Source organism: Prorops nasuta, unplaced genomic scaffold (assembly GCF_024137725.1).
Source record: "Prorops nasuta isolate Cenicafe-Biocafe unplaced genomic scaffold, Cenicafe_Pnas_1.2 PNAS00021, whole genome shotgun sequence".
Classification (NCBI taxonomy): Eukaryota; Metazoa; Arthropoda; class Insecta; order Hymenoptera; family Bethylidae; genus Prorops; species Prorops nasuta.
The window spans coordinates 2,815,976-2,837,729 of NW_027116818.1; the positions used below are offsets into that span (position 1 = coordinate 2,815,976).

Genomic DNA, 21,754 nt, shown 5'->3' on the forward strand with positions numbered 1-21,754 from the left:
TCAAGCGTAATAAATATGAATACATATTAGGAGGCCTTTCGTAAGTGAGCTGGTTATTAATTAGCGCGCTTGATTCTAAAATCGTAAAAACGGATAGGGTCAACCAAGCGAGAGAGAGAGAGAGAGAGGGAGAAAGAGAGAGAGAGAGTAGAGCAAAGAGCGCAAGCGCCAAATGATGATTATACTGCATGTAGAGAATATCGTATGCGTTTTGACGTCAAGTCCTAAAGCAACACAGCTGAGCATGGGTACAGGGGTTAAAGCGTTATTGCTTCGATTGATCACAAAGGGCACTTCCGTCATTCCAACGTCAAAATTGTCAAAAACCGGGAAACAGTTAGATCTCTTATCCAACGCTGTTAGAAAACAGGTACGTTTTATGCTGGTATTTGATAAAACTACCCCTGTTCATATATACTATGTCTGTACACGTTGTCCTCATAAATCCACTACCCCAGTATTTCCGCAGTAGCTAAAACATCATTGGCGCAAGTGCACTTTGTTATGAGCATTGCAAAGTGAGAAAGAGTGTATATGTGTATGTGTGCATGTGTGAAAGAGAGGGAACGAATTATCGATCTCGTATGCTTTCTGTACGAGCTTGACATTTTTAGCAAAAAACCTTGTTTTTTCTCCTGGAAATTATAAATAAATATATGAAATTGTTTTGCAGCTATCTTTCTCAAAATCATGGACGTTGTCTTCTGTGTTAACAGTACCCGCAAAATTCTTCTTTAAAAATCAACCAAAGTTTCCCGCGATCAATATAAAAGCTCAGGTATTTATTTAGTAATAGATGCAATATTTTTGCAATCAAATTTTCAGAACGCACGTGAGCTATAAAATTTAATCTATTAATTCTCGTGATGCGAAAATTGCATTTGTCCCGCATTCAGCGCTTCATTTTTGGCGCGGTTCCGATTCGAAGCTGGCTATAATTCTGTTATCAGTTTTGTATGTGTCGAGGCGTTAGAAAGTGCTGCCATCTGCAACGAGTCGCCGACCAATTATCTTTATATCCGGCATTTATGTTTACGCGTCAATCTTCGTTCAACCTTAAACCGCCTAGTGCAACCTGATCTCGTGTCTGTACCGTGCAAATAGAATAAGTTTTAACGACTGACTTAGAAATGCTTTGGAGGATCATGAGCTTCGTGGGCTACAGTGTTAATAGACTTATTATCAAACTTTTCTCATTTGAGGTACGTAATTTTTCATTCAAAAAACTTTATTTTTTCTCCAGAGAAGTTTGATCAAGATCCCTGTTCAATCGATAAAACTGAGCATTTAAATTATGTAATGTTTATCGTCTCCAGTTATTCACTCGAAAAGTTTATGTAATACTATTTTAAGCCGAAATCAGACGATGCTTTTTCTCATGCTGGATTGCTTGCTGAATTTAGAATGATGACTGCTGATTGGATATTTGCATTATTATAACCAATCAGCAAACAATATTTCAATTCAGCAAGCAATCCAGCACGAGAAAAAGCATCGTCTGATTTCGGCTTTATTTGGTAAAATTTGTTAACCGCTCTTAACAAAAATTAAATTAATACAAGATACAAATGTGTTCTCTATTTTTGCTTTTTCTTTGTTTTTTTTGTTTTCTAATTGTTTGTACCAAATCCGTCTGAATTAGAGCGCCCTATTGGCGCGACGCGTTTGTACTGCAATTTGTAATAAGAGTGAAGCGATATAATGATGATATTCGACGAGCCTAGACACGTGGATAGAAATATTTCACGTAAATGAATATTTTCTCTTTTCTCACTTACAACAGAGTTCTGCTGAAGCAAAAGTGATAAAGAAAATAATCAACGAAAAGCTGTGATTTCGCAGCTAATCGCAGTAGATCGTAGGTTCGGCTAGCTCCGCGTCCGTTCGACTAAATTCGTACTGGTTCGGAAGTCCGACTCTGAACGAAAAGAGCCGACAATGGCTCACCAATAGCATCGATCGAATTTTCACCGTCGTTGTCAGACAACAGAGTGTTGTACGTCGCACATCTCATCTTCTTGGTTATACCTGAATTCTAGTTGATTTTCGGACCAAGCGAGCATTATTATTCTTCAAATGTAAGTAACAAAATAATCCTGCTAGCTTGTCGAATCATTATCTAATGATTTTTCTGCAATCTGAGGAAATCCCGCGCGTGCGTTTCTATCACCAGTACCTGATGCTTCCTGCACCGTCAAAATGGCCGCCATTTCAGAAAAGTTTCCTTATGGCGTTCGCATTAACGTTATAGTTGGCCTCCGGCTTTACCACCCTGCTTTGAATTCGCCTGATTCGTCGAGGCAACGGAAAATCACAAACTAACCCATCGTAGTACACGATGTTTATGTTACTAATAATGGACGCGGCACGCATGATACATATTTAATGTTTTACTATAGCTGCATCAGGCATCTATTCGCTGAATAGCTCTCGTGTGCACTCATTATCTCCTTTTTGCATATTTTCCTAAGAGTTTCCCAGTAGTTTTGCTCTCATCAATCACTCCATTGTCAAATCATTCATTCATTTTGACAGTAGAATCATGCTAGTACCTTTTAAACTCTGATGAATTTTTGGCGGGGTTCGATTGTGTTGACGCGTTTTTCGTACCAGTTAATAATGAAATATGGTTACGTTTCATTTTTATGGTTTTTCATATGCAAATTGTTGGAAAAACGTATATTTTATGTTAATTCCAAACTAGCAGTCTAGAAGTGGGCAAATTTCTTCTGAAGTGGTCTCTATTGTCTTACAAAGAGAATGCCCACGTTTTACAGAGTTTTTTGAGCTGATGTCCACGTCGTTGTCGAAAAACAGTGTCATACCTCAAGCATCATCTTCACGTTCCTGGATATCATCCGTCTTCAATTTTATTTGGGACCAAGTGAGCCTCTTTCGACTCTCCAACGTAAGTATATGCAGTCTGATTCCAGTAGAAAGGCTCTGGTCCTAGAAAATTTCAAATTTTGACACAATAGGAACATTCCACACTATCGTACAAGCCAAACAGTTAAATTCTTGCTAATCCCATTTCATGCTTCTACTTTATTCATGATTAATCATCAGCTTTTCTTAGATCTTTCCAACATGGGCCTAATGAAGGGTTATTGTTTATTCGTTCATATTACAAGACAAACTTTGTTACATTTCTGTGCTAATTGATCATTGTGCATGTATAATTCTCAATGTTCAAGAACTTTATCTCTTTTCAGTATGGACAATAATACAAATTTATCATTGATTAAAAATTGGCATAATTTGTTACAGATGCCGCGTAGCAGAAGACGCCACCGTTCCCGTAGTCACTCCAAGACAAATTCACATTCTGCAGGGTCCCCGCAGTATGAACACAAACGTAGAAGAGTAGACTATGAAAGTCCACAAGCGAAGAACACATACAGGTAGGTTTGTCAAATTAATATTCTTTAACATTTACAATAGTAATACATAACTCTTGTATATTATAAGCACTATTATAGTTATAATTATAATTTATCCAAAATGGAGAGAGATCAGCTGTGTTTGCCAAATTGATACACCTATGATAAAAACCTTAAAAACGAAATAAGTTTCTCAAAGTAGTTGAAAGACATAGGAAAGAGAAATCAGAATTGGAGTGAGCAAAAGATACAGGAAGAAGAGATGAAAAGGATGCAATGTGTAGAATGTTGAGGTAGGGAAAGTAGAAAAGCAGTGGCGCGCTGCTGCATCGAAGCCAATGCCACGAGAGGCTTCCCCCTCCAGTTACCAACGCCAATCGGTAATAGAGATTCTCCATGAAGTTCTTATGGCAGTCGTGCTCAGTGCGCTCACGGTTTAAGAGACCTCTGAGCATTTCCGAGGAGCGGTGCAACGATTCCTCTCTATAAACTCGATGGATTCAATCTTGGTGTGATTGTGACTCAAATTGCTTGTAGACGACAATTAATAATTTCTTATCTAAAATCAGACAGGTATAATTTTCTAATCTACCTTTGAATTATTCAGTTTCTATTTTTCTCGAAAATGCTATTTTCCTCAATGTCAAATTATCTGCAATACAATGAAGTTGCATGCATAATATTTTATCATTGAACCATCGTTTGCTTATTGTCTTTCGTAGGCTGCAGCTGGAAAAGAAAAACTCTCTTAACTCCACTTGAATTTAGAAGACAATTGCATTGAGTGCTAACGTGAAAAAATCGATTTTTTTTTATGCAAAGTTTCTCCCTCTAAAAAACTGAAGAACGGTTGAATTTTTCTGGCAAATATCGAAGACATTCCTTGCCACTTATGGAAAGATACGTTAATAACCACGCTGAAGCATTGTTCTTCGCTTGATTGAATTGAATTGCCCTGGAAAGACGTTAAAGGCTTTTATCTCGAGATATTAAGTGGCTGAGAATTTTTCATTGCAGACGAATAATAGCCAGTCGACACCAGTGCTCTTTCGTAATATGCGAAAAATGAAGTTTTAACCGAAAAATCTGTAGAAAAAAATACACGTCGTTCGACAACAGAGGATACTCGTTTTTTAGCCTGAAGACCTATCTCTCGGTTACCATGTGCATTTGCGTCAGGTTCGATTAACTTTACGCTGAATTCACGGGACGCATAAATTAATTACTCCTCGATGTACTTGACTTAACGATTAATTATAAGCTGCCCATATAAAGCTGCATCGTAAAGACTTGCTTGGAATCTTTCGAGATAGCTCTGCTACACTGAGGCTATCCTTCCAAGTGTTGATTCTACTGTTCAATCGAAAGCTATAAATAACTGGTCGATTATTGTCGAAAACTGACACGAGAAAGCGTTGAAATATTTGCTCTCGAACAAAACAACGCGTGTGTATGGTTCGCTTGAATGATCCTAACAGCAGAGACCCCAGGAAACTATTAACAAGGAAAAAAAAACAAGCATAACGAACAAACGTTATCATGATTATCGATGGAGAATTTAATAACGGATGAGTGATGATAAACTCGCACTATTAAGTCTCTTAAAAAAAACTAGTACGCTCTGATTAATTTTATCAGTAAAAATAAAGTTAATTAGCTCCAGATCGCGCGTGGATAAATCTTAACGTAGTCTGGGACTCCCGAAGCCTTCCAGGAATCCAGCGCATTGTCGGAGAAAATTGATGTTGTTTAGTATGTGGGTATGTAGGTCTCGCACAAGACTAGTCGTGTACGTTTGCTTGGTACCAGAAGAACCCAAGAAACAGCTTTCGCGAGAGAACTGAGAAATATTCCTGGGAAATCTGCTGCATGGTGCTCCTTCGCAACTGACTTTGTCCCTCGATAATTCCTCTTCGTTCGTCGCTGGCCAATTGACTCGACTCGAGAGTTCAAGGTCAACGCGTGTAGAAATTAATAATTGATAGAGAGTGGTCTAGACGAGGAGGATTCTTAAAGCAATTGGAGCTATCACTTCCGCCTCAGCACCGATCAGTCGTGTAATTTTTGTATCCTCATCCTGCGTGCTTTTCCTTGCTGCAGCATCTCTAGTGGTGCTCTATTCCAAGACCCACACTTCTCTCTCGTTTCGAGCATAATTTCACGGTTGCGCCTGTGGCGAAAGCGAACAGTTGGCAATTTCTCCGCGAAAAACCAGACGCTTACTCTCGACTGGTCGTGTTTCAGTTGGTAAAGGAAGAAAGGAATTCAGTGAAATGAAAAGATAATATTTATCAGGTCCATTGTCCTTTGTTCTCGTTTAATAAAAGATTTGAGAGAGTGAAAAAGCCTGGGGTGAAAGAGAGAAGAGAAATTAGTGGTAAAACCTTTTGGATCGACGTTACAAGTGGCTGAAATTGTGATACGTGGGTCAACGAGTGGAAAGAAGTTTAAAGATGCCAGTACTTTACATCGACATCCCTTTCTGGAAGCTAAGGTACGACAGTGAGTTTCAGGATTCAGATTAATGACGAAAACGAAACTCGAATGATGAGTTTCAACAACGATCAGCTGTCCTATGAAGTGGAAAATATTGCATATTTAACTTTGCATGGATATGCAAATGTTTTGTTGCTAATCGAGCCGTGGCTTTGAGAATGATTGCTCGTAGGTGAGTTTTTAAGGACGAGTCTCCTATGAGAAAATTCAATCGTAGGAGGCAGCGAGTATTTCACCGCAGTTGTGGCTGGTATAGCTTGTCCTGACCTATTTAGCATGGACTCCAAATTGTCATGGAAGTTTTCAAGGGTCTTGGATGATTTCCAAGAGGTAAGAACAACAGGATGAGAATCGAATATTATTCTGTATTCTTACCTTCTTGCCATTAATCCATTTATTTGCATCTGGTGCCAAATTGTTCTACCATAAACGACCGATCGACTCGAGCAGACGTTTAAATCAATTTGCCTTTGAAATCACCTTCGATAAAAAGTAATGCTATATATTTAACCATAATTAGTTCAATTGACATTTTTATATTTTTTACAATAATTTTAAGGAAATGCTTGGAAAGTTGGCTCTCATAGCTTAAATTAATACAATCAGTTAATTTTACTTTTGAAATTTTCTCATTGGAGACTGTTTCTTAAATTCTTTATTGATTGTCCTTGAACATATACGTGAGTATTCCTTGCTGCAAATATTGGTAATATCCTACTTTTAACTAAACTATTTATACCATTCGTTTAAAAGTTAATGAATATCAAAATATACGTCTTGAAATACATAATATAATACAGTAATGTCTGTTTTTAAAACGCCAAACTTTGTCAATGGCATTTATATGTGTTATCTTTCAGTGAACTTTCAGTAATGGCCAAGTGTTTCTCATTCTTTATTTAACAATATATAATTTTTTCCACTTCACGAACTTCATTAATGATTTAATAAATGAAAAAAAAAACAAATTTAGTTTTTAAAACCCTATCTATCTTATAGGAAATTTAATCGCCAATAATTTATTTGGAAGGTTTTTTGATACCATCGGTAATAACCGAGTTATTCGAGATAAAATGAGACAAAAATATTTTCAAATTTATTTTTCAGTAATAATGACCTTCTCGACCTCCTTCGTATTGGAGACTTTAAAATCTCTTAAAAGACTTTTTAGTCTATAGACTAAAACAAAAAAATTCTTTACGACAAGAAGTGAAAAAGAATCCCCTGAATCTCCCTGACTATAATACGATCAGTTAATTTTCTTACTTGAAACTATTTCATTTTCTTTGTCGACTGTCCTTGAACCTAGCCCTCTGTGTTCTTTGTGCAAAGATTTGTGATAATCCTATTAGATTAGAATTCTCGTTTGAAAATGATATATTAAAAATGAAAGGATGATAATGATCGTTGGCAATGCAGCTGATTGTCTCAGTGAGTGTATACACGTGTGCAAATGTACAAAGATGTAATTGTTAAGATAAATCTGTTTAATGAAACGTATGTTGATTAGCGGAGAGCGAGTGTTGAGATCTCGTCAACACGAGCGTGGAACGAGTCAGGAACGAAGATACAAGCGCAGCCACCGACGATCTCCGAGTAGCGGAAGGCAGCATGGGCACCGTGAACGTGATCGTGATCGCGATCGTGCGCACCTAGCTCCGCAGACGTCGTCCCGTAGACCGAGGACCCACCGTCACCATCCCTCTTCGTCACCTAGTGCGGAGAGACATCGTCATCGCTCCTTGTCGTCTAGAAGTCAGGTCAGTCCAATGTTCAGTGCCTTTCCAATATCTTCCTGAGACTTTTGGTCTCTCCTTACGTTTACGGCACTACTCACTTCCTTCATACAAAACTGATCGTTTATATAAAACCCAATAATTCCTCATGAACATCTAGACACTTTGCAGGAGCCTGTGGTACACTCTCGGATGATGTTCCAAGGAAGCTAAAAAACATTTTCCGGTTATCTCTGACACAAGTAATAGAGAATTTAACCATTGTTCGATCAATGGACGACCGAGAGTTCATGGCAAACTTACCCTAGAGATAACGCATCGCTTTTTTAACTATGTAATATTGTAACATTAGCTTTAAGCGACTACTTTGGTGAAGCGAGTGTGAGAATGGTGGACGCATCGTGTGAAGATAAGGGCTGCTTCCTCCAACGAAGGGAATGTCGAGTCAATGACTACGCTTTCTTACTCGCTTGGTACGTGCCGGCTATTTTTGCGAGAAGCAACGATGAGATGGATGTGGAAATTGTGGAGAAGTTGCGGGAGCGCAAGGGCTCCTTCCCTGTAACGGAGAGAATGCCGATGATTCTGCTTTCTTTCTTGGTTGGTGTGCCGGCTATTTTGGACCGGGGACTATTTTCGAGGGGGACTCGTCACCATTGCAGAGCTTGGTGTGCGTAGTGAAAGAGACGTAGAGGGGATGGAGCCTGTTCCTCAATATCGCATCGTTGCTCGTTACGCGGTTTTGCGGCGCTTTTAGTACGAGTTTGCGCCAGATGGCCGGTCGTCCTCGGCGTCTCTTAAGAAGATTCTTGCGTGACACGGTCGGAAGAAGAGATCGATGAAAATCTGTGCATCTGTCTGGAGGAATGGAATGAAGCGCCTGGATAATGTCCACGAAAATTTGGATCGCTTGGTGGAAAGGACGGTGTCGTTGGTGGATACGCCCTGAACTGGCTGCGAGCCACCAATAGTGGCTCTCTATGGCGGGACTCGTATTGTCGACTCTCTCCAAATTTCTCTGCATTCTAACGATTGATTCTTAATTCGACACGAGAGTGAACGCGAGGAATAGTTAAGAGTGTGCCTTGCATCTGCGACAGTCATGAGGATGTAAGAATATAAATGGTCGTTGAGAGTCTCGCGAGAACCTGTGCGCGACAGTTGGCAATAAGGGATATAATCCTGTGGACGATAAAAAGTCTACGAGTCGATAAAAAGAAATCAACGGATATACTTGCAGCATCTATAGAGATTAGTGTGGGTAATCTCACCTCCAGTAGCCCAGAAACCACTGTCGAGTATCCAGAAATACGCACTGTTCTTGGCAAGATGCGACTTTGAATGATTCAGAATGGCAAAAGCAAGATCTCGATGATCCCCGGGCATCGAGGAGGACGCTAACCTAAATTCTGAATTTTGGATTTCACTGGGACTGTGAAGGAAGGAATGACTGCACCATCGTCGACACCGTCTTTCACCACGATGGACGATCAGGATCTAAATTTTACTCTGTCCGAATACGGCGTTCGTTGCTGGGCACGGTGGCCAGGTTGGGACGCTTGGATGCAAAATAACACGTCAAAAACTGGGGGATACGATGAAAAACTGGATTTTACGCCCGAATCTAACGATACTGAATCTTGGATGGAGGTAGCAACGAAAAACTCCTTCATAGACCTACTCTTTATTTCTATAATCCTTCTAAATCTCTCTCTCTCTCTCTCTCTTGTTGATGGCGCTTATAACAGGTTGTGCGATGGAATTAACAAATAAAATCAACATTGCTCTCTAACATTCATAACCACTGCAAGTGCTTCTCGCTATTGACTTTTTCGTAACGCAAACGCAGCTGCTTCAGGGTTTCAAGCGTGGCGCTCTTGAGAAAAGTTCAGCTTTTGCCCGTGGAACGACCGGTAGCGCGTCTGTTTCGTCTTGGTTTATATTTGGCTTGGACCACATTATCGCTGGCGACCGATTAAACGGTTACCAAGCTCGACGAATAATAATAGTAGTAGTAAGAATAATGATAATGGTAACGCTGCATTTTACCAGAGACGCAAAGCTCGATCCTCTGGCAAAAGGTAGTTGCAGTAAACAAGAACTCTAGAAGCAAATCGAGTAGGATTACTCGTCTCGAAGGGGAGAACACTGATTGATAATTTATGCTCCGTACACGAATCAACGATACTTTTGCAGTCGTCCTTGGTCTGGTGAGAAACTCGAATGCAGTAAAGCTCGCGCATTAGTCATTCGTATACTCGTGGGTAGTTGGTTGTTAGAGCATTTTGCAAGTTCTATTTTCCTCCGTTTAACTGCGAAGTTGATCGTCGCAGGTAGACCCGATGCGAGTTTTCTTTTACAAAGCTCAATCCAGACATCCAATTATTTCCAAACACATTCTCCCACGTAACTCATAAATTTTATTTATTTTATTCATTTCATTGGACCGAGTCCAAAGCCTCTCTTCTCGATACAACCATCTTCAATCTGCGTATGGCACCGAGCACCACCAACGAATCTCTTCGTGAATCGACTCTTGCCCATTTCACCCTCCAGCCCTGTATACGCTATCCCACTCATTGTACGATGAGAGACAGAAACCTGGGCTAATTGTATCCTACCGGAAATACGTTTTCCGCGCGTCTCGAGTTACGAGCGAAAAATTCTCGCGAGGAGCAAGTGTAAAACTCGCACTGCTCAACGAAAAAGTATTTATATCGATACCTGAATCTCTCGGATGTTAGAATCCACCGCGACCTTGAAGAGAACCCCTAGTTTTATTAATAGTAGCACAGTCGAATGGGAGTCGTAAATTTCACACGAGAAATTGAGGAAAAACGATGAGTTTTTTATAAAGAGATATTGTTATTGCATAAAGTGCTTTCGAGTGCAGTTGGCGATTGAACTTATCGCGAGACAATCGAGAATATTACTCATTACTTATTCACGGATCCCCGAGCCACATCCACCCCAGGCTTGTTTACGATTCCCAATGAACGAATATTTCACGACTCTCTGGAAATAGGAATCTCTGACGTCACTCCTCCAGTGCTTTATCCACTCGGAGGAACTTGCGTTAATTTCATTAATTGTCCCGAACATCGCTGACGAGGTTCACTGATTACTTCTAACGCAGATTTTCACGGCGTACTCGTGAGTTCGTGTCTTTTTTTTTTTTTTTTTTTTTTTTTTTTTTTTTTGGAGTCGGGGGGGGGGGCTGCAGCAAATTGATTAATAGTTATCGCCGCGGCAATATCCTATACGAAGCTTGCGTTACTCGACCTGCTCCACATGAAATTAGAACGATGCCGGTTTCGTAATTTCTATGTGTGTCAAGGTGGAGGCGCACAGAGCCGAACGAAAAATCTCAAGACTTCGCCATTTTCCACGAGCACGCGTGCATCGTAAAGTGGCTTGTGAGTTTTGCTACGACCTCGTCACGCACCAGGAAATACGACGTTGCCAAGCTCGGTCCTTAGAGCGTGCCGAACTTGAATGTTCCGAAGAAGCTAGAGAGAGGCAATTTACGTAATCGTCGCGCACACACCGGCATTTCTTTCACTCACCCCCTCTTTTTCTCGCCTTCAACTTGTTCTTCACTATTTATATTTATACTGCACACTCGCTGTCTCTTGCCCTAGCCAAGTTACTCTCATCCCAGTTAATGGAAGATTCGTCAGAGAGAGAGAGAATAAAGATGCAAACGCACAAGACTAACTCGAAGGGACCAACTTCTTCCAGTAGTACAGCAGGAAGTTTCTCACGCCTAAGAAGAAGGATTGTGAAGCCTGTATGGAGAACTCTGGTGTACAGACTGGAGAACGAGCAGAGAACGAGGGAGCATTGTTGATGGAGATAATTATTGGATTGTCAGCAATGTTAAATAGAATGTTTGCGGAGAAAATGTTTGTTTGATTTGTTGGCTTACGCTTGCGCGAGAATTCTCTCTCTGGCAACTATGGACGCATCGCTGTTCGAGCGAGCATCGGCGCTGTCCGATATTTTTAGTGCGACGAGAGTATTTGGCGGGGCGAACAGTTTTGCCTCTTCGTCTTCGTAAACGGTCGACGTTGTCCCCGTCTCCGTGACCGTCGACCACCGTCCTCCTCCTCCTCCTCCTCTTTCTCCTCCTCTTCTTGGCCGCTTAGTGTCTTCACTGGCATCCCTCTTGTACGATCAGTATGTTCGCGCCTCCTTAGTGATGTTCCTACGGGGAGGACAAATTCGTCATCCTCGAGAGGGAGAGAGCTTTGAAATCTTCTGCTACTTCTGCATCACTTGCAACAATTTTTATTCTGCAGAAATCAACGGTGGAACCATCGAGGATCGAATCCTCCAGAGACCTTGAAGATTCTCAGGAATCTTCAAAGTGATACCTCCGAGCAAATTGATCTCTAGAAGAGTACCGAGATTGCAGTGAAACTCGAGGATAATTTAGCGATGTTCCTTCTGAGAGGACATACTCGTCATCGTCGAGAAAGAGAGCTTTGAAATCGCCCGCTACTTCTCCCTTATCGTTTTCATCGGTGGACCCAACAAGGACCCAGTCCTCCGCAAGAAGAGACCTTGAAGATATTCAATAATTTTCAAAGTGATATCTCCCAGCCGAAGTAGTGATCTCTCTCTCTCTCTCTCTCTCTCGAAGAGTGTAGAGATTGCAGTGAAACGCAAGCAAAAATAACACTGGCAGTGCCCTATAAAGAGCAGTGGATATTTTCATTAGAATTGTATATGGTTCATGGTAGCACCTGCTGCCCCGTTATTGCTCCGCCAAGTTTGTCAAATTGGCGAAACAAAACGGTTTCTTCTTTCGTGATAGCAGGGAGGAGGGTCGCGTTGCAAGAGTGTTATCGTTCTTGAAAGTAGAGGAGAGGAAGAGGAGAGGAGGGACATACGTGCTATCACCGGTTCAATGTTCATATTCGCGCCGAGAGATAGCACGTCGACGTCGCGGCAAGGTTCCGCGTCGCGACGGAGTCGTTACGCACGCTCGTCAACAACGACCAGCGTCACGCAACTGCTCAGTGATTCATGTTCGAATCTGTTGCAGCGTTTGACCACCAGAGTAAGAGGACCGTCCTCCTCCAACGAGACTGGATCGAGTCGAAGGCGTTTCGAGGATAAGTACTACTCGATCCTGGACAAATACGCGGGTGGCAGCAGTAAGAAATTAAGCGAGAAAAACAACAGCGACCGATGTTACTCCCGTCGCAACGAGAGGGACCACAGCTACGTCAGGCGTCACGAACGTGATCACAGTTACTGTCTCAGAGAGAACAGTCCATTTGTGAGGGACGAGAAGACTTTAGAGCCTTCCGTTTCTAGGACTCTCCCGAAGACTCGCAGCAGTGGTAACGTACTCCTCAGCGAGAAGGCTTACCCTTACGTGAGTTCCGGGAGCAGTCAGCGTGACTCGAAGCGCGAGAAGACACCTGCCTATCACAGGTACGATAGACAGAGTCTCCTCAGCTCGGAAGCCTATCGTCGTCACGGCAGACACAAGTCTGGTCACGCCGAGAGCCGTAGCAAGAAAGTGCGTCCTCACAGGAATGGCAAGAGCGAGCAGTTGGATTCCCACTCGACCGCCGCGAAGATCCACAGGTCGTCCAAGGTTGATTCCTCAACGACACCCTCGGCGTCGTTCGATAATGACCCGGACAAAACACCGACAGCTACGAGCAACCTCAGCGAGGCCATAGACATGGTCCACGCGACTCTCGTCGAGCCTGAAACTGATCCGGTGATCCTCGAGAGGGAGGCCAAACGAAAGGAGATTCAGAGTCTGATAATGAAGTACGCTGCGATAGAGGAGAATCATGCTGCATCCAGAAAGGACGCTGATGTCAAGCCCAGTACGGCAGACATGATCGCCAGCAAGTACCAGAAGGGAAAAATTGGCAAGAACTCGGTGAAGAGCGCAAAACTGGCCAATGAGAAGACCGCGAGTGTCGTTAACGACGCGATCGCGATTGTAAGTTTTCGATCCGCATGCGCTACTGCGTTTTCTCGATGCAGCTGCGTTCGTGTAACGATGCGTGCCCTTGTACTTCCTCTGTATGTGTGTGTGTGTGTGCGTGTATGTTTGTTTGTTTGTATTGCTTGCGATCGGCGGAAGCCTGTCAATTTATTAACGCCTACTGTATTATCATAGGATTGAGCTACTTTTTGCTTACTTGGTGTTTATCGAGCAAAGCTCTTCCCCACTAACGCAGATGCTCGCGTTTCAAGCCCGATTATTGACTGTTCAAGAAAAGAATAATCTGTGTGTGTGCGTGTGTATGTGCCAGAAATCAGTTTGCCATGAAAGCTCCCGTCGTCCTATGATCGATCCAAGAATTTTATGGTATTGATAAAAAAAGATTTTTTTTTTTTTTTAATCTTTCCACATAGAGACACTCTGATATATCTTGATATTTTTTTGTCTCCATTGGTGATAAAATGACTATCATAGAATTTGTTTAATTTTTGCCCTCTGTCATGCACGCATTAATAGCGTAATTCAGATAATAATAATAATTGCTCGCATATCAATGCACGATTGAAACAACCTAGAATGTACTTTTGGCTCCAGCTTTCTTCTCTTCCGATACCCCCCCCCCCCCCCCTGTTACAATTTTACCCCTCTCGCGCGGTTATTAATAGGAGAATTCGGCAAATGAACGATAATCGAACGGTTTATAGTTACGCGTTAATTATACATGTACATGCATATGTATGTGTATAAGGCATATGTAAAAAATTAAAGTGACATCGATGTGTGGTGCGCCAGAACGGTCCAATTAATTCAATCGTTCTGGCACATCCGTGTATTCGCGTCTATCATAAGTTTTCTTCTATATAAGATACAAAATACCAAGTCGTAGCATCGATAAGAAACTAACGTTCATTTCTCTTGTTTTAATTGCAATATTTCTCTCTTGTACTCTCTTCAATCTCACGAGGTACATTATTACAAAACTCCCGCGATTTGTACATAAGCATAAAACGTTTCTCTCTCTTTATATATTGATCTCTATCCGTACAATATCTCCGTTACTTTATTTCATTTGATTTATTTCTTTTACATAAAAAAACAGAAAATTCGTAAAGTCGCGACCCAATGAGAATAAGTAAAAAAAGGTACAGTAACAGTAATAACAATAGTAATAAGTCTGAAAAGAATCGTGTAGGCTATAAATTACAAGACCACTATAACGCAGATTTGTAGAAGTATAAAAAGTAGAGAATAATAAATAAAAAAAAAGCCGTTGGTAAATTCGTAAGCGCAAATTTCTGACTTGGCAAACCATTTTGCCCTCTCCCCTTTCTCTCTGATTGTTGGGTTACCATCTCCGTTAAAATGGAATGGAATGGAATGGAATGGAATTGGCACACGGATTGGTCGACTGGGCGCTCTGATCGGGTGATCGATGATGATGATGATGATGATGATGACGATGACGATGGCGCATCTCCCCTCTCCCCCCACGACACACTCGTACGTTCGCCCGTGGTTACACACGTCCTACGCCGCGTGATTACACTGGTGGTGCTGCCCTCTGGTTCTTCGGCTGCACGATGCGCGCGCTGCTGTCCTGTTGGTGGCGCTGGCGCTGCTGGAAACAACATGGCCACTGACGCCATGGACCGCGTCTCTTTCGATGGGGTCTCATGCTGCTCATCCTGGATGGATTTCTTTCTCATGGATCATCTCACCTGCTACTTCCCTCCGATGACCAACCACCACCACAACCAATCAATCCACTACACGCCTCTGATGGGAATCAACGCAACAACAACAACAATGCACCGTAACTGAAACTGGACCGATCGAACCCGGATACCGAACGACCGCAATTGGCTTCTTCTCTCTCTCTCTCTATCTCTCATGGCATGCGCCGTCGATACCGATCTCGCCGGCCCAAATAGAGCCCACGACCGCCCTCCGTCGAGGATGACGAAGACGGCCATCTTGTTTACCAATCCGGCGACATCCTGGCAAATAGATGTTCGTGAATACGTGAATACACTCATTGTAGTAGATTTAAGAAAGCCTCGGATCGATTGAATGATCGATCGATCGGACGGTCTTATACTGCGCTGTTTTTGCCCATAGTCTCTCTCTCTCTCTCTCTCTCTCTCACACAAACACATTCTATCTTCATTACTCTCGTTCTATCAAACTCCTCCATTAAATCACTCTTTCTCTCTCTCTCACTTTATTTTTACGCTTCATTAATTATTCTGTTTTTCACATTCGGCCGCCATCTTGGAATTATACACTCATTTTTTTTATAACGCGTTATGAACATTCGATTGATCTTTTTTCTTTCTTTTCTCACTCATCATTCACATTCTTTTTCTATTCTCATAAATTCATACGTAAATAATTGCTCTTTACAGTCCGAATGGGCTTTTTCTCAACACACATTTATGTTTCTCGCGCGAAACTCGATGCAAACGAATCGGTTCTTCTTGCTCGATCATTTTTCGCTCGATCTCTTATCACTCGCTAGTGTAGATTGAAATTTATCAGCAAAAATACAAATTGTCACGCGTATAGGTCGGATTATGTAAACATCTAGCGTGACCATGACCTTGCGCTGACAAGAATTCCCCAGCAATCTTTTTCTGGTGCCGAGACACTTTTTGGTACCGCGCGATTTGTGTACAGACAAATAACGCGAGTCTCTCTTTCTACTATCTATACGCACACAATCTTACCGAAGAAACCAGACACACGCACAGAATACGATTTTTATGTTTTGCAGAATCCAAATTAGACTGACGGACTTACGTTTGTTTCGACGACGATTATAAAAAATTATCGAGAATAATTTAATACACTTATACATATATATGTAGATATTTGTGACAACGTAAATTTTTTACTGAAAATGCGAGAAAACGTAGATTTATTCGTTTGGTAGAAAGAGAATTAAACTGACGCGCCTAATTTTTACTGATGACGGTATAAAATTATTCTGATATGATGAAATTTAATTGAATAGTTAAATAGAGAAAGTTAAGATGTTAACGTGAATTTTATTGGTAACCCGGTATATATGAGAGAAGAGCACGAAAAGCTCATTAAATTTTATAATTTATACATATGTAGGAAGAAAAAATCAAATACAGATTGTGTGTTTATCCTACAGCTCAATATAGGATCGTGTTATCTGACTATAGCACTGATGCACTGATTATACTTTATCATATGTAATCAAAGTACAGGTAATTAAGTTGTAACGGCTATTTTAGTTTATTTGCCTCCACTATTCTTCATAAATACCATTTTTTCTCAATTGTATAATCTTGATCGCTATGTTTAATTCTTACATTGAACGTAAAATAGTAATTTATATACGGTCAAAAGTGCTATAGTCAAATAACACGAAATTTCTTGTGCTCCGCCGTTAGGAAGAATAACCTTGTATATAAGCTAATAAGTAAATTTATCCGTTTGACGAAAACAAAATTAGACGCACGCATTCTTCAGACCGACGATAATCACACATAGAAAATAATTAAGTAGAATAAAAGAATTACGCGCGCGCGTAGAAAGTAAAAATTTTAACGTGAATTCTATTGGTATCCCGGTATAATACCAGAAACATGAGAAGCTCGTTCCATTCTGTAATTTAGAGAAATTAAAAAAAACACCAGATATACGCTAAAACGTAGATTTATTCACTCAACAAAACAAAACAAAACTCAGACGAACTTACATTGGACCGAGGACAATCACACATAAAAACCTTTAAGTAAAATAACAAAAGAGTTACATAGAAAGTAAAACTACGAAGGTGAAATCTATCGGTAGGACAGTGCAAGACGAGCACGAGGAGAGCTCGTCAGCTCGACGACGATCATCGGGAAGTCGGCGCATTCCTCGTTCTTCTTGATCCATCGTGAGAAGGTCCGCAATGGTGAGAGACAGAGAGAGACACGAAGAACGTGGAGAGACAAAGAGGGACTCTGCTTGCGCTATCTCCTCGATAGATCTTCCTCGGGATGGCGTGTTTCTTCCTATACGTGCCCTCGGCACTTAGCGTTCGCTACGGACACTCGACTCGACTCCCTCGACTTCCTCAGCTTTTCATCAAATAAGGAACGAACGAAGCATCGAATATGCATGAGACGTCTGTCACAAGATTATATAAATCGCGCGAGATCGATGCTTCCGATCCATTTCTCTAAGCAAATAGTATATATGGAGCCTCGTTGAAGAAGGTAACGCGATGTTGTTTTCCGCGAGTCGAGAAGGATGTAGAGCAAACGCTAAGTGTCCTTTCGGGATGTAGGAAACCATATAGGTGAGAGCGGTCGTTTCGAAAAATACCGCTCGAATTTAATCGATTATATGCACGTGTACGCGTACAGAGTATAGATCTCCGTACGCGTATACGTATATATATTATATATATATATATATACGTATATATAAATATCGTTTTAAGGACTCGTCTGTACAACCAGCGCTACGTATAGCGATGATCGACCAAACGCCCACGCCAAAGAATCTCGCCCTCGTTTGCTCACTTTTCCAGCACGTCGTTGTCGTTGCGAAGATGATGAAGAAGAAGAAGAGCGGTGGTGGTAGCGACGACGACGACGATGCAGACGCGAAGAATCGTTTCTTTATTCCCGCTTGGTCTCCTTGACAGGACCTTATTCAGTCTCGTCCATTCTCGGTGTCTCGAGGGGCATATCTTGAAGGTGAGCAGGAGGGTGCCCCGATATGAACGAGAAACGCGAACGAGATTCTTTCGTGGGCGCAAGGTCTATACCAACAAGACATTTACCCCGGTTTTTGTGTTGCAGATAAAGTACTGGCCACCCTAGGAGAGGGTACTTTTGGAAAAGTTGTCAAGGTTAAGGACTTGCACATGTAAGTTAAATAAGCATTTACAGCTGAGTTTAAAGTCTAGCGAGACGGAACCGGTGCCATATAAAGCATCGGAGAGGGGTGGGTATTCTCGATAAATTGCTCGAGTCTACGTTCACTGCTCAATCTGCTCGAGACACACGCTTATAAGGCTTCCTGTACAAGCTACTCAAGGCTGACAACTCCAATCTCGATTAAACCCCCGCGCACGCGTCTTTACTTCCTGTGAAGATTCACTATCATCTCTCTCTCCTGGTGATTTCTAATTTTATTTGGTTCCTCGTAAACGAGCCACTAGCTTATCCAAAGGCCAAGCCAAAATATTCCAATCACCCTATTTCTAAGCAACACACTCATCCGTATTGTGAGCTTCTCACGGAAAATATCCTAAGAAACGTGGTACGCGCGCGCTTGTCATCCAAGATTAGAAATAGCCAGTTTGCTCTGTCACAAAATGACGCCCGAGTGCCTGTAATAATAGGACGGCCTTGCACTTTGTTTTACAAGTTGGATATCTTCGAAAACATTGCCACGGACAAACACTTTGCAATTTTCTATATCACCAATTACTCTTTCTCGCTGTTTCATCAGTTCAACTGGATTTTATCGCAAAGTTCCTATTTTTGGTTCCTACCAATCGTTTCTTATTGGTATTAATTGTTTCTTTCTTTCCATTTGCTAAAATTCTGATCTAAGCTTTTCTATTTATTTGCAGGGATCATGTGATGGCTCTAAAAATCATTAAAAATGTTGAGAAATACCGAGAAGCGGCCAAATTAGAGATTAATGCTTTGGAAAAGATTGCGACGAAAGATCCAGAGGGACAGCAGTCAGTATTTTCATATTGGATGAGTTATTATAATGATCGATTACAACTATAATAATCAATCGTTCTTTGTTCACAGCTTGTGCGTTAAAATGCTTGATTGGTTTAATTACCACGGTCACATGTGCATTGCCTTCGAGATGCTTGGCCTCAGTGTTTTCGATTTCTTGGTACATTTTACGTTTACCAAATATTATTATCTTCCTTTTAAATATTTATTTAAAACGTAGTGACTATAACTATTATAAGCAAATTATGTTATCCTATAGAGAGACAACAGCTATCAGCCTTATCCACTGGATCATGTCAGACACATGGGATACCAGCTTTGTTATGCGGTCAAGTTCCTTCACGACAATAAATTGACGCACACGGATCTTAAGCCAGAAAACATTTTGTTCGTAGACTCGGATTACGATATCTCTTACAATAGTAAAAAGGTGAGCTACGACAATCACTTTCTTTGTAGCGGCAATAACATTTTATTTCTCTCTGGGAAATCTTCTACGTATCTCTCGACATGCATGCGCCAGAATGTACTAAAGTGTTTCAAATAAGTTTCCTCTGTTCAAGCGGAGGGATGTGAGACGTGTCAAGCGAACGGACATCCGACTTATTGACTTTGGCAGTGCCACTTTTGACCATGAGCATCATAGCACCATAGTCAGTACGAGGCATTACAGAGCGCCAGAAGTGATTTTAGGTACACTATTGTAATTCGACACTTTTGCGGGGTCGATAAGGAATGAGATACTCTAAATATATATGAGAGAGTCAACAATAAACCAATCACTGAACAGACACCACATATTTGTTAATAAACGACGTTTTCTCCAATTCGCTACAATAAAGCACACGCTGAAAAACTTCAGCAACTCCAACAGAATACCAGTTATTAGCAAATAGTCTTTCGCGCGCTTCGTGATTGGTTTTCTCGTGGACCCTACCATATGTGTATACATAATATCTATCTATATATAATATATCTGTCCACAGAGCTAGGATGGGCCCAGCCCTGCGACGTATGGTCCATCGGCTGTATCCTCTTCGAATTGTATTTGGGCATCACGCTGTTCCAGACGCATGATAACCGTGAACATTTAGCGATGATGGAGCGCATACTTGGCAAAATCCCTCATCGTATGGCACGCAAGACTAAAACTAAGTATTTTTATCACGGTGAATTAGATTGGGATGACAAAAGTTCAGCTGGCAGATACGTTCGCGATAACTGCAAACCCTTGATGGTGAGTTTCGAATATTCCACTCTTATGCTCATAATGACCAATCATTAAAGAGGAGTAAATGATACATTATATCGTTTTTTTAGCGTTACATGCTTTCTGATGACGAGGAACATCAACAGTTATTCGAGCTTGTACATAGAATGCTCGAATACGAGCCATCGCAAAGAATAACTCTGAAAGATGCCTTGGTACATCCATTCTTCGATGCATTACCAGCAGCTCAAAGATTAACAGATCCCCGTGCCGCCGGTGATTCTCAGCAGTCTCATGAACGTTCGCATTCGCTCTCTCGATGAAGCTAGGAATGGGACCGATCTCCATACTGGACAGACACTTCACTTCAGCAATATTGCTGCCCCGCGTCGTCGTTATTCTCGCTTAGGGTTTAATTCACACTTGTCTCTTTCATAATCACGAAATTCGATTAACCAAGACTGAGAAACGACGTCAGAGAGATGGAGAGATATGTTAAATTTTATCGATTAAATTACGTGTGAAATATATTTTACAATTGAACGGGCAGTAGTAGATGCGCTAAAGTGGAGCTTGGACATGGTCAGTTATATAATTTAAAAGAAATCAACTACTCTAAAATGTTTCTGAGGTTGTTTAGTAATAGCCTACTTTTTGTAGCTCAATCACAAACGACTCGATCAATGATGTCCTTGTTACTGGCATACCAAACACCAGATTGTCTGCTCAGTTAAGTGTAATAGAGTCCCGTATAAACATTTTCTAAATGCTCTTCTGTACATTGTATCACTTAATTTTATTACGTTGTTATTACGCAACAAAGTCTGGAGTAAAGATCAGATGGATCACGGTTTATAATGGATTTGTTATAAATTGCTGATCGTGCCGTGTGTCTTAGGGATAAGGACCGAAGCTAGATATAAGATAGTAGATATATGTAAATGTTGAAGCGAGCGAGAAGAAATTGAGCGAGTGAGGAGAGGATGTATATGAATTAATTACTGCGAATTTCAATGGGTCACATCTTAGTAGAATATTTGACTGCTAGACAGATATTTTATTATTTTATTCTCGACTAGATCAATCTTTAGCTATTGATTATCAAACTCGAAGCAAGCAGCGTAGCATATAATTTCGTCCTGTATGACACAATAGGACGTATCAAACGAATTTTCCATGTAAATCAATGTCAATGAAATTTTGAACAATTTTTGTTAGCGAATCAGAAA

General features: G+C 41.1%; 1 protein-coding gene across 4 annotated transcripts; it reads left to right on the forward strand.

Annotated features, from left to right (window-relative positions):
- Nucleotides 1–92: 92 nt before the first annotated feature.
- On the forward strand, nucleotides 93–21,747 carry Doa (Darkener of apricot). 4 transcript variants are annotated; one of them, XM_066739644.1, is made up of 12 exons: nucleotides 93–370; nucleotides 674–778; nucleotides 3,268–3,401; nucleotides 7,387–7,636; nucleotides 15,521–15,599; nucleotides 18,416–18,482; nucleotides 19,195–19,308; nucleotides 19,385–19,475; nucleotides 19,575–19,745; nucleotides 19,864–20,008; nucleotides 20,302–20,552; nucleotides 20,636–21,747. In XM_066739644.1, the coding sequence occupies exons 1-12, from the start codon at nucleotides 173–175 to the stop codon at nucleotides 20,846–20,848; spliced, it is 1,818 nt and encodes a 605-aa protein (XP_066595741.1). In that variant the 5' UTR covers nucleotides 93–172; the 3' UTR covers nucleotides 20,849–21,747. The 4 variants fall into 4 exon arrangements, 3 of the variants coding, with proteins under 3 accessions (XP_066595741.1, XP_066595739.1, XP_066595740.1); XR_010823854.1 differs by lacking the exons at nucleotides 93–370; nucleotides 674–778; nucleotides 3,268–3,401; nucleotides 7,387–7,636 and adding an exon at nucleotides 10,917–13,583 and having other exon boundaries at nucleotides 20,636–21,107; nucleotides 21,186–21,747; XM_066739642.1 differs by lacking the exons at nucleotides 93–370; nucleotides 674–778; nucleotides 3,268–3,401; nucleotides 7,387–7,636 and adding an exon at nucleotides 10,917–13,583.
- Nucleotides 21,748–21,754: the final 7 nt, after the last annotated feature.

Coding starts and splice junctions, on each gene's coding strand:
- Doa (XM_066739642.1), top strand. CDS start 12,525: ATGTTCATATTCGCGCCGAGAGATAGCACGTCGACGTCGCGGCAAGGT. Junction 13,584..15,520: donor TTAACGACGCGATCGCGATT/GTAAGTTTTCGA, acceptor CGGCCCAAATAG/AGCCCACGACCGCCCTCCGT. Junction 19,746..19,863: donor TCTCTTACAATAGTAAAAAG/GTGAGCTACGAC, acceptor GTTTCAAATAAG/TTTCCTCTGTTCAAGCGGAG.